The 15,553-nt window shown below is 56.0% G+C and overlaps 1 protein-coding gene across 5 annotated transcripts in view; it reads right to left on the bottom strand.

Annotated features, from left to right (window-relative positions):
• Window positions 1–15,553, bottom strand: part of TRPM2 (transient receptor potential cation channel subfamily M member 2) — a 52,388-nt gene that overhangs the window by 8,404 nt on the left and 28,431 nt on the right. For 4 of the 5 annotated variants that reach the window (XM_057544828.1, XM_057544827.1, XM_057544830.1 and 1 more), the window contains exons 13-24: window positions 13,759–13,896; window positions 12,164–12,293; window positions 11,830–11,975; window positions 11,064–11,176; window positions 10,467–10,680; window positions 8,907–9,025; window positions 8,267–8,399; window positions 7,657–7,828; window positions 3,403–3,586; window positions 2,145–2,326; window positions 1,800–1,932; window positions 1,101–1,188 (exon numbers count right to left, since the gene is read on the bottom strand). In XM_057544828.1, coding sequence (XP_057400811.1) covers window positions 1,101–1,188; window positions 1,800–1,932; window positions 2,145–2,326; window positions 3,403–3,586; window positions 7,657–7,828; window positions 8,267–8,399; window positions 8,907–9,025; window positions 10,467–10,680; window positions 11,064–11,176; window positions 11,830–11,975; window positions 12,164–12,293; window positions 13,759–13,896 — 1,752 coding nt within the window. Of the gene's footprint in view, window positions 1–1,100; window positions 1,189–1,498; window positions 1,933–2,144; window positions 2,327–3,402; window positions 3,587–7,656; window positions 7,829–8,266; window positions 8,400–8,906; window positions 9,026–10,466; window positions 10,681–11,063; window positions 11,177–11,829; window positions 11,976–12,163; window positions 12,294–13,758; window positions 13,897–15,553 lie in introns of those variants that run through there. The other variant, XM_057544831.1, reaches the window with a different exon arrangement.

Below are 15,553 nucleotides of genomic sequence, written 5' to 3'. Positions count from 1 at the left end.
GTGAGGAGGGGAACCCAGGGCAGGCCCACGGGGTTGGGGGCCACAGGGTCAGGGCACAGCAGGAGGGGCACGGAGGGGCGGGGACCTGGCCTTTGCCTGGTCCACCCTTCCTCGTCCTGGAGTCCCAAGGCCTCCCTGACTGAAGCTCCTGCATCCACCTCCTTCACTGTGCCTATTGAACTACATTGTGACAATGAACCTTTGTCTGTGCCTCCCCCTGACTGGGAATCCTCAAAGATGAGATAATGCCTGTCACCCTGACATTCTCAAGGCCAGCTCTGGACAGGCACGGAGGAGGCACACAGGAAACGTGGGATGGATGGATGGATAGATGGATGGATGGATGGATGGGCAGATGGATGGATGGAAGAATGGATGGATGGATGGATAGATGGACGGATGAACTAATACACATTACTGTCCCTCAGCATCACTCAGGCACCTGAGCCCAGCTGGCCTATGAGACAATGACTCTTGGACGTGAGGCCACTCAGGGCTGCCCAGCTGATGGGGGGGCTGTCAGTGGACACTGAGGGGGGAGGGGCGGGGGGAGGCTGCTCTCCTGTCGCCTACTGGCCACCGCTCTCTCATCTGGAGCTGCTCTGAGACATCCACATGCTGCTTTCCATGTTGCCCCTCAGTCCAGTTGTCCACACGGACATCCATACGCATCCTTGCTGGCCCCATGGCCTCCCTCCCTCCCAGCATAGCTGGCAGCCTGAGAAAGCAGCCGAGGGCTGTTAGTAATTTCCACGGCCCCCTCCCAGGTTCCAGGTGCAGAGTCTGGAGACAGCGGCTGTCTCAGAGGACAGCTCCAAGGAGGCCAGGGGAAGGTCAGGAGTTTGTTCCCTCAGGCCAGCCCCCGATGTGGCCGTCACACCGTGCGCTGTGGCAGAGCGCAGGCAGGGGAGCGTTTGGTGGAGTTCTCTGGAGGACGGAGAAGGCGCCCCTGCCAGCTGGGAGCAACGGCCCGATGTCACCGCCCCCTTCTCCTGGTTGGCTTCCCAGTACGCTCACTCTCAAAGCCACCACAGCACAGAGCGACCTTCCAGGTCCATCGGAGCTGCGCCCAGAAACAGAGGTCCCAGCCCGGAGCCCACCTGCTCCTCTAGGGAGGCCAGTCTCTGCTCCATGGAGCCCGACTGCTTCAGATGCACCATTTCCAGCAGGTCCGCCATGGCGTCCGCCCTGCAAGAGGGCACAGCTGAGCCCCGCAGGCCAGCCGGGGGCGGGGTGTGAAGGGAGCCTGGCGCCTCTTGGCGGGTGGGTGGCCTATCAGATCCAGCAGCCCAGGCTCTGGGCTCTTCCTCTTAACTTGGAAGTATTTATACCATACGTTTCCGTATAGAATGAGCACCGCCTAGTGGCCCAAGGGGAAGATCTCTTAGCCAACGGACGCCCCCGGCTCACAGGGCTGCCCAACAGCCCCGGGGTTTGGGGGGGGGGGCATGGCTGGGCGAGAGGTGCAGGTGTGCAGACGCGCACACGCCCGGCTCCTCGCCTCGATTTGCCGCGAGTTCCACAGCCGAGTCACAATGGGGGACGCTACCGCTGGGGACTTTGGAAGGAGGAGGACGCAGCCCCGTTGTCTGGGGAATGTTGGTTTGGTTTCTGTCTTCTTTTGCTACAACATAGGAATTGCACCCAACGCGGCCTCTGTTTTTATACGAAAAATACTTCCAAACGCTCTCGTCCTTTGCGTTTGGGGTTTATGAGCTGCCTTCCCCCCGGCGCCGCGTGTGCTGTGTGGCAAGAGCACACGTTTCAGGAACCCCGAGGGGACCGCCCTGGTCCCGTACTTGTCGCTGACATCCTGGATCTTCTGCTCCGGCCTCTGCTTCTGCTGGATCTGCTGGTCCTGAAGGTAGTTCTCCTTCAGGTAGATCTCCCAGGACAGGAGGGCCGCCTCCTCGTTCTTCTCTAGCTTGTTCTCTGTCGGGGGAGGGGAGCCTCTGACCCACTCGGGGCCCCGCAGGGAGGGGCCGAGACCCTGACACCCGCCCCCAGCGGGCTGGTGGGAAGTCGGTGGCCTGAGCGGTCTGCACGCTCACCGAGCTTCCGGAACTCTCCAAGGAGCTGCTGCCCCCACCCCACCCCGTCTGCGCCCCAGACGCAGCTCTGGGATGAGGGAGATGGCAGCTTACTGAGCTGCTTGTGCCGCTTGGTGGGGACCTTCAGGATGACCCTCTTGATGAAGAGATGCAGGTGGTTGAGGAGGATGAAGGGGGGCGGCGCAGGGGGCCTGCCCTGGTACTCTTCGATCAGGTCGTGGCGCTGGAACTTCCAGATCTGGTCTGTGCGCTCCTGGACCTGCTGGAACGTGTAGCTGCAGGGGGCAGAGAGCACTGGTTACAGGGGAACACGGGCCACCCAAACACAGTTACAAACACACCCGTGTCACTGCCCGGCGTGTCTGCCGTGACGGCCCATAAAGAGCACACACACCACCCAGGGGGGCCACTCCAGATGCAGGAAAAGGCAGCTGAACTGCCGGCCTCAGAATTCTGAGCTTCCTGGGAGCCAAGGGGAGAAGGAAGAAAGAAGACCTAGATTTTAGGTTCTACAGACCTCGTTAGAGGGTAAAACAGAGCTGCGTGTGTTGGGAGATGCACAGTGTCCTGCACTGGACTCTAACAGGGGCTCGTCCCTTGAATCTGACACACAGAAGGGACGGTGTCTTCAGCAGGCCGACACGTTTATTCTCTGCAACGTGTGTGTCTTGTGGATGGACTTCAGCTGACCCGAATCCTTGCCAGAGAGAGGCCCTCGGAGGGAGGCAGGGAGGCCAGGCAGGGCCAAGATGCAGCGCCCGCCCGCCGGCCTTCTGGCCTCTGTGTCTCTATCACAGCCCAGCACAGGTCAGGGTCTCTCACTGTTCAGAACACGTGGTAAATCAGAAAGTGGCGACCTCATCGCGCTAGCTGATGAAAGGGAAGAGAAACGGTGCCCAAACCAGGAATGAAGGGATTTTCACCAGGGTCACCATGGGTCCCAGGGGCCCTTCTGCAGAGGCCGGGAGGGGCGCTGAGGGGCTGGCGATGCCCTGAGCCATGGAGAGCAAATACAGGTCATCCTGCATCGTCGGATTTTCAATAAGTGTGACACGCACCTCCACATCTAGAGCCGGCCTCAGCCAGGTCGCTGCCCCGCACCCGCTCCCTCCAGGGTGGGAGGGGCGAGACTTCCATGTGCCCCAGCCCGCAGCCTCCGGGCACACGGCCCGTGCACTGGTCCCGCAGCAGCAGTGCCTGGGACGGGCTCAGCGGTGACCAGAGAGCGTGGCCGCGCACGGTCAACTTGGGCTGAGCCAGGTCCCGGGTGCCGGGCTCCGCCCCGTCCGCACCCCGTGGGGATGGCGGGGGGGCCAGGGGTGTGTGCCCGGCCAGGCCGCAGGGCGCTTACTTGAACATGGCGATGAGGAGGTTGAGCAGCAGGATGTTGGTGAAGAGCAGGTAGAGGCAGAGCAGGATGACCGTCAGCCACTCGGGGAAGGCGGGCTCCCGCCGCGTCGCGTCGATCTCGGGGCACTTGGGCTTGTAGGGGTCGGTGCCATTGGGGCTGCAATGATCCAGGTTGAAGTTCACGCCTGCCTCGGGAGTGAGGGGGCAGGTGAGCCAAGAAAGCCAAGTGGAAACACAAGGGTCCTCGAGCGATGAGCCTGCAGACCTGGACACCCACACATCTGGGTGACCACGGCTGTCAGCTCAGGCGCGAGGGCAGCCCGAAGAGGGGCACCCATCTACCCCCAAGCACCCTCGCGGGCAGGAAGTGCGGCTGCCAAGGGAAGCCAGACCTGTACTCCAGGCGGGCACGTGCCCCTGCCCAGATCCAGCCATCCATCCCACCAGGGCGCTTTCTGGGCCCCAGGCGGGGGCAGCACCAGGAGGGGCTGTGTCATCATAAGGCACAGGTCCCAACCCTGGGGAGAAAAACGCGGTGGGAAAGGATTCAAGGAGAAAATTAACAACTATCAAAAAGAGAAGGGAGACACGAGAAAGGAAAAAAGCTACAGAGGCAGCATTCCTATATGTGGAACGAGTGATTACAAAACAAAATATAGCCACACAATTGCAGAAAAGTAAAAGATAATATTTATCCTTTATCCTTTATTATAATATTTGTAATATAATATTACAAAACATAAATATATATTCCATTTGTGCATTTAAAAATCTCTGAGAAAATATACTAAGTTAATAGTGGTTAACTCTGGGAGGTAGGATTATGAACATTCTTCTTTATACTTAACTTGAATTTAAAAATTTTTTAGCAATGAGTATGCACTGTTCTGTAATCAAATATATTTTTGAAAGTGCTACTAATTTTCTAAGATAGAAACTCATTATAATAGCTAGAAATACCTATATTTTTTAAAAAAAGAGATCAAATCAATAAAATAACCTTCCATTTTAGTAAAGTAAACCCAGAGCAAGCAGAAGGAAGGGAATAATAAACAGCAGAATGCAAATAAATGAAATAGAGAATTCAAAAACAATAAAGAAAATCAACAAAACCAAAATCTGGTTCTTGGAAAAGATTAACAGAATTACAACCTTCTAGCTAGACTGATCCAGAAAAAAAAGAACTCAAATGACTAAATCATAGCTGAAAGAGAGGACATTGCAACCAACCTTACAAAAACAGAAAAAACTGTAAGGAAATACTACAAAAAAATTGTATGCTAACAAATTAGATAACTTATAAAAAATGGAAAAATTCCTAGAAAGACAAAAACTACCAAAAGTGACTGAAAAAGAAGTAGAAAATACAAATAGACCTATAACAAGTAAAGATATTGAATTTGTAATTTTAAGACTTCACACAAAGAAAAGTCCAGGCCTAGATGGCTTCTCTGGTGAATTCTACCAAATATTTAAAGAATAATTAAGACCAATCCTTCATAAGCTTTTCCAAAATATAAAAGAGGAGGGACTACTTTCTAAGTGATTCTATGAGGTCAGTATTACTCTCATACCAAAACCAGATAAAAACATTACAAGAAAAGAAAACTACAGACCAACACCCTTTAAGAAGATAGATGCAAAAATCCTCAACAAAATGCTAGCAAACTGAATCCTGCAACATATAAAAAGATTTATACACCATGACTAAGTGAAATATATCCCAGGAATGCAAAGTTCTTTTAACATCTGAAGATCAATTAATATAATACACCATATTAATAATATAAAGCAAATAAACCATACGAACATTCCAATTGATGCAGGAAAAGCATCTGACAAACCTAACACCCTTTCATAATACAAACACTCAAGAAACTAGGAATAGAGGGGAACTTCCTCAACCTGATGAAGGATATTTACAAAAAACCCATAGCTCACAGAGTACTTAGTAGTGAAAGACTGAAAGCTTTCCCCTAAGATCAGGGACAAGATAAAGACATTTGTTCTTGATACGTTTCAACACTGTACCAGAGGTTCTAACCAGGATAATCAGGCAGGAAAAAGAAATAAAAGACATCCAGATTGGAAAGGAGCAAGTAAAAGTATCTCTATTTGCAGATGACATGATCATAGCAAATCTCCAAAAAATGCACTTAAAAACTATTAGAACTAATAAAGAAGTTCAGCAAGGCTTCAGGATACAAGTTCAATATACAAAATATAGTGTATTTCTATACACAAGCAGTAAACAATCCAATTAATAAAACAATTCTACTTACAACAGCATGAAAAAGAATAAAACACTTAGGAATAAATTTAACAAAAGAAGTGCAACTTATACACTGAAAAATAAAAAATATTATGGAAAGAAATGAAAGATCTAAATAAGTGGAAGACATCACATGTTTACAGTCAAAATCCTAGATGCTCTTTTTGGAAAAATTGATAAGATGACCCAAGAATTCATGTGGACCCAAGGACCCAGAGGCCAAAACAATCTTGAAAAAAAGAACAAAGTTGAAAGACTCACGCTTCCTGATTTTAAAACTTACTACAAAGCTATACTAGCCAGGACTGTGGTATCGGCACAAGGATAGACACATAGATCAATGGAATAGAACTGAGAGCCTAGAGGTAAACGCTTTCATTCATGGTCAATTGATTTTTGACAAGGGTGCCAAGACAATTCAATGGGGAAAGAATAGTCTTTTCAACAAAGGGTGCTGGAACAACTGAATGCTTTCTGTAAAAGAATGACTCTTATATCGTATACACAATTAATCTAAATAGATCAAAGGCCAAAAGTAGGTGCTAAAGCTATAAAACTTTTAGAATAACTCCATAGGCATAAGTCTTCCTGACCTTGGCTTGGGCAGTGTGTTCTTAGATATGACACCAAAAGCACAAATGATCAAAGAGATTGACAAGGTGAGCTTCAACAAAACTGAAAACTTTTGTGCTTCAAAGGACAACATAAAGAAAGTGAAAAGACAACCCACAGAATGGCGAATACACTTGCACATCATAAATATGATAAGGGACTGGTAACCATATATAAGGAACTCTTACAACTCGATGAAAAGACTGATACCCACTTGAAAAATGGGCAAAGGATAGAAACAGATATTTTTCCAAAGAAGATGGCTCAGTAATCACATGAGGAGATGCTCGACATCATTGGCCATCAGGGAAGTGCAAATCAAACCGCAGTGAGATACACTTCCCGCCCAGTAGGGTGGCTAGAATCAAAAAAGACAGATAATAACAAGTGTTGGCGAGAATGTGGAGAGGTTGGAACCTCATACATTGCTGGTGCAGCTGCTGTGGGAAACAGTTGGGCAGCTTCTCAAAAAGTTAAACATAGAATTACCATGTGACCCAGCCATTCCACTCCCAGGTATTCATCCAAAAGAAATGACAACGTGTCCACACAAAAATTTATAGAAAACATAGTCACATTAGGCATAAGAGCCAAAACGTAGAAACAACTCAAATGTTCACCAGCTTATGGATGGATAAACAGAACATGGCAAATCCATCCAATGGAGTATTATTTGGCAACAGAAAGGAATTAAATGCTGATACAGGCTGCTATACGGATGACTCTTGAAAACGTTATGCTAAGTAGAAGAAGCCAGACACAAAAGACTATGTATTACATGATCCACTTTATATGAAATGTCCAGAAAAGGCAAATTCTATAGAGACAGAAAGTCGATTAGAGGTCACCTAAGGCTGAGGGGAAGGGGGAAGGGGAGTGACTACTAATGGGCATGGGGTGTCTCTTTGGGGTGATGCAAATGTTCCAAAATTAGATTCTGTAAATATACTAAAAGCCACTGCAGCGGACACTTTATACAGGTGAGCTTTATGGTAATGTGAATTAAATCTCAATGAAGCTCTTCAAGAGAACAAACTCAGTACACAGAGAGTGTTCTCTGTGTCCAGAGAAGGAGGACTTATTTCTGACTGCAGTGGGAGGAACAGAAGGAATAAGGCAGCATTTAATGCCAGGGGGTGGGGGTCAGCTGATGCCCCAGGGCCCCATCTCCCCGAAGCTGCGAGGTACAGCTCAGGCTCCGCCAGCTGACGCCCTCCCTGATCAGCTGGACCCGGCGTGCACCTGTCCCTTTCGGCCACAGGCACTGCAGGAGCCACGGCCCCCGGGCCCTCCCTCCCCCACTTCTGTGAGCTGGCAGGACCCCCGCTGGGCTGGCACCTCCTTTCCCATGGCTGTCAGGGCCCGTCGTACCGTCGATGTAGGCCGGGATCTGCCCGAAGATGGTGAGATACGAGTGGTAGACGACCCCCCGGAAGATCCACTCCACCCGCCTCTCATTGTGGATGAGGATGGCCTGCTTGGCCACCCCGAAGGACACGACCCACACGGCCAACAGGAAGAGGAAAAAGAAGACATCCTTCATCTGCGGGGACAGGGAGACAGCAGGCTGCAGCCCCACACCCTCACTGCCCACAGGTGGGCTCCTGTGTGCCCTGCAGCGGAGGGGGACTCCATCGACGCCCATGGCATGGATGCCTAGAGCCAGGAGCTCCGGGGGAACAGCCCTGGGGCTGCCCCAACACCCCAAAGGTGCGCTGGGCACCCCCTGAAGTGCAGGAAGGGTCCAAAGTGACCATGACCCAGGAGGGGAGTGATAGGAGCTGTAACCGGGGTCAGGAATGAGCTGTGGAGATCAGGCAAGGCTGCCTGGAGGAGGCGACATACAGGCAAAGACCCGAGACAGGTGTGCCCGGGGGTGGGAGCCCAAGGGGCAAGGCAGGGACTGGGGATCTTACGGGGTGTGCTGAAGCCCTGGGGTGCCTCACTTGCAACTGGCGTCAGGGGCCCCTCATCCCCTTACCATCCGCTTCACGATGATGATCTTGGGCCCCAGCGTCTTGCTGATGGTGAAAATGTGCATCAGCCGCAAGCAGAACAGGATGAAGTCCAGGGAGAGGATGACGCGCCCAGGGTATAGCAGCGAGGGGACGAGCCTGGCTGGGCAAAGCAGGGCCTCAGCTGGCCGCCCCGAGGGCCTGGCCCCAGCCTCCTGCTCACCTGCCCCAGTCCAGGGGCAACCCCGGGACCCCAGAGTACTAAGGCTGGGTGTGAGCTCAGGGGCAGAGCCTCCAGGAGGCTCCAGAAGCCCCGCCACGGGCAGAGAAGCCAGGCCGCATGGGCGTCCCGGGAACCAGAAGGCTGGGCCGGGCAGTCTCGCCTGCTGGAGACAGCGGGTCACGGCCGGGCAGACACGCGCAGCCCTGACGGGCAGTGGAGAGGTCAGAGCCCCAGGCTGGGATGCAGGCGCGCGCACACGGCAGCTCCCCGCCGTGACAGAGCCCCGAGTCTCCGCCCTGATTCCCTCACTGTCCCCGGGCGGGGGGGAGGGCACCCTCGGGGCAGATGCGTCCAGAGGGGAGCTGAGCCCCGCGGGGGGCCCCGTGGGGCGGCTGCCTCAGGCGGGACGGGCGGGGCGGGAGCCACACGGGCAGGCAGCCCACCGGCAGGTCAGCCCCGCGATGAAGAGCAGGATGGCGCAGATGTCCAGCTTATTCCAGAAGTCGCTGAAGTACCGCAGCGCCATCTTCATCAGCCCACACTCGTCCGGGTCGTAGAAGAGCTGGCAGGGGACACAGTGGGCCCGGGGCGTTATCCCTCTCACGGCCCCAGCAACCAGCAAACCACGGCTTCCTGGGGAGGGGCCGCGGGCAGGACACGTGGCCTCCGCTGGCCCCAGACTCAAGCAAAGGTGTCAGGGGCCAGCTCCCCGCCCCCTGCAGCGGCCCCCAGAGGAGGGAGAGACGGTGGAGGGACCGCGGCCCCGCTTGGCCTGCCCCGCGGGAGTCCCCACCCCGGACCCCAGCAGCTGGGTGCGCGGGGCAGGCGGCCCCACGGGAGCAACCGGGTCCCCTCCCCGGCACCGCTGGGCAGACTCCGGGAGAAGGGCCTGCCCTCTGTCCTGGGGCTGCCCGCGGTGAGGCCGGGGCTCAGGGACCGGGGGCTTCTGCTGCAGGAGGCCGTGCGGGACGAGGCGAGGCCGGCAGAGCCAGCGCGGCCCCAGGCCTGGCCGCCCGCCCTGCACCTCCTTCCTGGGGACCCTGACGGTGCCCTAGGATCCCCTGCAGGCGGAGGTGTTGACGCATGTGAGCTAAGCTGGCTTTATCTTGGGGCTCTTGGCTGCCAAGTTCAGAGAGCAGGGGTGAGTCTGAGCGGGCGTCTCTCAGCGGGCCAGCCCCTCCCCACACCAGCTGAGGGTCACGTCCACCGGCTGCCTCCAGGTACTGGCAGGTGGGGACAGTGTGGGAACGGGGTGGGGGTGGGACAAGCCGTGAGGATCAGCCTTTCCCTCTGCCCTGGGCCCCCGAGGAGGCCTCTGAGCCCGGAAGGGGTCTTTGTTCACCAGGTCGGCTCACAGCGGGACTCAGGATGGGGCCTGGACCGCGCAGGGCCAGCTTGACCTCCAGAGGGGCTGGACACGGAGGTGGGCCACCCCCAGTACCTGACGGACCCCTGGGAAACACCCTGCCCACCGAGGGAAGGGGGCAACAGGAGCTCTGTGTCCAGAATCCTTGGCCGGACGCTGCCGTGCACCTCGACCCTCAGCCGATGTTAAGCTGTGGCCTCCTGTGCGGTCACTCACCCGCAACCGCCAGCTGCCGGCTCAGGGCGCTGGGGGTGCTTCTGGAGAATGATCAAAGCCAAGAGTGGTCTCGGGACCCCACACTTTGCAGTGCCCTTCACAGCGGAGCCGGGGTCTCACACGCCCCCAAAGTCCAGGAGGCCATGGGTGGGGGCATCCCGTTGGGGGTGATCAGCGAGGGTTTCAAGCAAAAAGCAGAGCCTGGGGAGGGGAGGTCAGGTGGAGGAGGAGCGAGGGCCGGTGTGGCTGGGGGGCCGCAGGCCACCCTTTCCAAGTGTCCTTGCACGGCTCTCAGCGGCCCCGTGAGTCTCGCCGGGGACGGCGCTGGGCCAAGGGCCACCGTGAGAAAGTGACCGAGCCCAGGGAGCAGCCCGGGGGCGGGAGGGTCAGTGGGTGGGTCTGGGGCCGGGCAGGGCCCCACCTGCCGCAGCTCCTCGCACACCAGGGAGAAGAGCCAGAGGTAGATGAGGCACTCGCAGCCCGAGGGCCTGGGCTGGAAGTCCACCATGAGCACGTAGGCGAAGAGGCAGAGGAAGGCGAAGTAGGACAGGATGTTCAGGTGGAAGACGACCACGGGCGCGCTGAAGAAGGCGCGGATGCGGGGCAGGCCCCCCTCGGCCTGCAGCCGCCTGTCCCTGGGGGCAGACGCAGGGTGGGGGGACCGCGGCCGTGAGGCGCCTGACAGCCCACCCAGGTCACACCGCAGAGAAGGGGGGCCCAGGACCCGCATGCAGCTGCTGCCCCTGCGTGCATGGCTTCAGCGGGGGCTCAGCCAGACGGCCCCACGGAGGGGTCCCCAAAGGGCCTCGGGGTCCTTTCGGGCTGTAGCAAAATACTCAGGCCACGGTGGATGGTGCGGGCAGGGTGGCGCTCGGCCCCAGCGGGTACTGGGGGACAGCAGGTCTCGGCCCGGGGGGCCCCTCCCCCAAGCATGAGTCCCCTCTGCCCTGGGATCAGTGACAGTGGCGAGGACCCCCAGGCCCCCAGCCCCCGGCCCCGCCCGCAGCCAGTCCGGCACCTGAAGGAGACGAGGCCCGTGTAGAGCAGCGGGAAGGCCAGCGTGCACAGGGCCAGCTGCCAGAGCCCGTTGTCCACGCAGAGCTGACCCCACCACACCTTGGTCAGGAAGGCCTGCGGACACAGGGGCCGGTGTCAGGGCGACGGGCGTCCCCCACCCCCGACCCCGTGCTCCCTGAGGCCCCCAGGAGGACTGACTCTGCACGCTGCGGCGGCAGCTCAGCACAGGCCCCGTCACCTCCCGGCCGAGGAAGAGGCTCCCTGTGGGCAGGGCAGGGCCAGCTCTCCCAGACAGAAGGGGCGGAGAGCAGGGCTCAAGTCCAGGACTTCTGTCCCCCCGTCTCTCACCAGCTGGCCCCTCTGAGCTCTCTCTGGGGGTGGGGGGGTGTGGACAGGACCCCCTCCCCGCCACGTCCCTGGGATCCAGCACAGCCGGCACACGACAGTGCTGTGGACGTGGTGACAGCAGGAGGCTGTGCTCCAAGGAAGCGCCAGGGTTCCGAGGGACACCCACTGTGTGCCACGCGCGCCCTGTCACCAAGGAAGCGCCAGGGCATCCTGCACTCGGTGCTCCAAGAGGATGCCCTCCCCCCTCCACGTATCCCTCGTGAGGCCCCAGGTAGAGGGGGTGGGCGTCCGGGTCCTGTCCCTGGGGCCTCCTGGGGGCCTGCTGGGGGCTCCCACACAGCGACCTCCTGTGCTGTCTGTGTGAGTGGGAGGCCGCGTCTGCCCCTGCAGCAGCGCGGCAGGTGCTTCTGGAAGGTCACCTGGATGCCCCCGTGAGACACGAACTTCATGTCCTTGGCCTCCAGGGCCAGCTGCAGGCAGGTGGTCTTGCCCCAGGCCTCCGACACGCGGACAAGCAGCTTCTGAGCTCTCTCCTCATCTTTCCGGTAGCACTCGGTGAAGACCCCTGGATGGGAGGAAGGTCACGTCACAGCATCCGTGTCCGCAGCAGTGACAGCCGAGGACAGTGTTGGAGCATGGCCTCTCCAGATGACACAGCCTGAACAGGGATGGCGCTGAGACTCGGGGCGACGACCCCAGGGTGACCCAGGAGGAGCCGAGCCCAGGTCCAAGGCCGCGGCCCCAGGAACTCACCGATGGCTCTTTGTTCATACTCGTCCGCGAGCACCAGCATCTCCTCCAAGCTGTCCGTGTCCTCCTCCTCCTTGGACAGCTCCTTCAGGATCTTGCTGCAGGCCAAGGCCGCAGCGATGCAGTCCTGGCTCTGGGCACCAGGGGAAGCCACCGTGAGGACCTGGATGGTCCAGCCCCGGGAACCCCCGACACACCGCCCAGGGTGATGAGAGCAGAGGCCCCGAGACAGCACAGGCTGTGGAGCAAGTACTTGTGGATCCTTCCATATAAACCACGGGGCTCACCCAGATCACAGGTAAGCCCTGCTGGTGGCCAGTTTCCTGCACGGGCCGGTGGGAGTGGTCTGCTTACCAGGCAGCCCACTTGCCTCCCCAGAACATGGGCTGGACACTGGTGCTAGCACAGCCCTGCCAGCACGAGGCCCACGGCTCCCCGGGGATCTGGCCAACCTCATGCATGGAGCGCCCTGAAGGTGAGAGGCGGGGACCAGGCCCTCGCACGTCCCTGTCCAAACCCAGGGTGCCCTGCCTCGGTGGCACTGCCAGTCCCAGGCACCAGAGTGGGGGGCCAAGAAAATCTCATGGAGGGTCTCAAAGCTCAGCCCAGAGGCGCTGGGTCTGAGGGCAGTGCCAGCCCAGGCGAGGGGTTGGTGTCAGAGCCTGGAAATCCGAGTTTGGCTTTTCTGTCCCCTGAGCCCCAAGGGGCACACCTGAGGCCACAGTCGGGCCCGGCTCTGTCGCCGACCCCCTCCCCCAAGCACCTTGCGCGAGGGCAAACCTCCCAGAACTACGGAGAAGGGGGGCGGGCACCAGAGTCTCTGCTGGGACCCTGGGGGGAGCGGGCTCTTGAGAGCAGCCTGGAAATGCCAGCACGTAAAAGCGGGGCCTCTCTGAGAAAAAATTACAGAACTTTACTTTCCCGTTACGAGGAGAGTCAGCTTGAACTAAAGGAAAACCACGCAGGAAGACTCAGGCCTGCAGTGCCCTGTTTCTCAGGGAGCTCCCCAGCAAGTCCCCCGCAACGGGTGATGAAGCCGCACGCAGGCCCAGGGACTAGGAGCTGACAGGCCAGCTGGCAGGTGTTCCCAGACGGCCCACCAACAGCTCAGGGCAGCGGCACCTGGGAAGCGCCCATCTTAGTAACAGATTGTGTCTGAGATCCCCCAACCATCAATGGAAAGAGAGGCCGCCCCTCCAGGGATGGAATTTGCCTGCAGAGTCTACTGACCGGGGTGGGGCAGGGTGGGGGGCACAGCATGTGCGCTGACCACCAGAAAGTGTGGGCCACAGAGGGTGGCCTGGCCTGCTTGGTGTGTGTGCCAGGTGGGCCTTGGCCCAGACAGACCACAGGAGGAGACTGTGCGGCACTCCTTTCTAAAAATTCTCTTCTTGCCTAGGGCCTAGGGCCAAGCTCTCTGTTCTCCAACCCTGGACACCCTGAGTTCCTTCTGGTGTTGTGGACACCCACTGCCCTCTCTGCGTGGCCCTGTGCTACTCACCCACCCCTTGCGGTTGGTTCTCTGGCCAGAAGCCCCAGCTAGAGCCCTGTCACTGGTCCACCCATAGCCATGCGTGCCAGGAAGCGGGTCTGGGTACCTGAGCCCAGATGATTTCTGCCAGCTCCCGGCGGTTCTGGATGATGGCCCAAATGAGAAGATCACGGACAGGGTCCACGGTGAAGGCAACGTGGCCTGACGAACGCTTGTACAGGGACCGGAGACTCACTCCCTGCACCTGGTGAGCAGCGGACAGTTAGAGCCCTCACCTAGGGCCCCACGAGCATCAGAACCCCGGGGCCCATTGAGGGTCCTGAGCTCAGCCCCACCGTCCCTGGAGAATGAGCCCTGCAAACTGCATTTCCAACAACACCCAAATCTTTCTCATGCACACTGGGGTTTTTAAAGCACCACTCTGGAGACGTGAAGACACACCCAAAAAGTGCAATACCCAGTTACCTCCCACACCAATATTTGTAGACCCTTGTTGCCAGCCAGGCACCCCAATGTTTCCTACTCTTATCTGCTGGCATCAAAGCCTTTTTCTATGAAGTAAGATTCTAACACAGAGTCTGTTAATAGATTCATGCTGTGAGCTCCTCAAGGGAACCTACACCATGTCTCCTGCAGAGAAGGTCAGCAAGAAATACCAGACAGACAAAGCCATGTGTGAGTGGGAAGGCCCTGACCCCAGACACACTCAACCTACAGTGATATGAGAACCCAGGCTTCCTGGCCCATCAGTAAATAAACACATCCTCAGACAGTCTGGAAACAATTCCCAGAAGCAAAGAACACATTTCCCACATCACACACAAAATTGCACTTTCTTTAAGTGATTTTAGAAATCACCTGAAGACTCATCTTTATAAAAAAAGAAAAATTAGTTCATCTTCTTAAATTACAGACATGGGTCTGCGTGAGCTTCCACTTGAGCACATTCCAACTGGACATCTTAAACACAGTGGAATCAAGAGAAGCAGAACTGTAAATATATAAAACCAAGCCACAACCACATCATTCTCAGGGGTCAGGAATAGCTCACACAGGACAATGGACAGATTTGCAAACCTGAAGGAAGTGGATAATTTTCTAGCAGGAAAAAAACAAAATCAAATATGATCTTAGAACAGACAGAAAACCTAAACATCGGGACCATCAGGAAAGAAAATGAGAAAGTTATCAGTTACTACCCAAAAAGGCACCAGGCCCTGATGGACTCCTAGGGGAGTCTGCCAAACTTGTAAGAAGCAGTGAACTCCAGCCACATAAACTGTTCCAGGGCAGAGAAAGAAGAAAGGCTTCCCAATGTTTTTACAAAGCTAACATAAAATTGATACCAGAACCTGACAAATATAACCCCCCCGAAATAAAACTACAATTAAAGACTTAAACATTCTAATGCAAAACCCTAAAACTATTGGGAATCCAACACCATATTAAATACATGTTACCCTGCAATCAAGTTGAGATTCAAAACAGGAATAAAAAAATAATAATGACCTATAATTCACCAAATTCATAGGTCAAAGAAGAGCAGTTCAACTCCTCAAAAGGCATCTGACAAAGATTGGCACTGAGGCTTCATTTGTAAAAACTTAATAAGTCAGAAGAAGAGGCTCCCTCACATAAATACACATGCAAATGCCAGCGTAGTACTTAATGTTGAGAGGCTGCGGGATTCCCATCAAATAAGGATGCAGACTAGAAAAGCCCTTGTCCTATTGTTGCAACACACATGCATCTCACACAGATACGAGTGGGACATGCTGACCTGGCTACACAGACACCGATTACACCTGTGAGCAGGGCTCGGGGTACAGGGCACAGGGGAGAGCATTTTCCCCACATAACTTTTTGTACCGTTGGAGGTTTTCAGAAAGGGAGAGTTATGG

Source organism: Balaenoptera acutorostrata, chromosome 4 (assembly GCF_949987535.1).
Source record: "Balaenoptera acutorostrata chromosome 4, mBalAcu1.1, whole genome shotgun sequence".
NCBI classification, from domain to species: Eukaryota; Metazoa; Chordata; class Mammalia; order Artiodactyla; family Balaenopteridae; genus Balaenoptera; species Balaenoptera acutorostrata.
The sequence above is the reverse complement of the archived record's forward strand: the minus strand, read 5'-3'. Positions and strand labels throughout refer to the sequence as shown.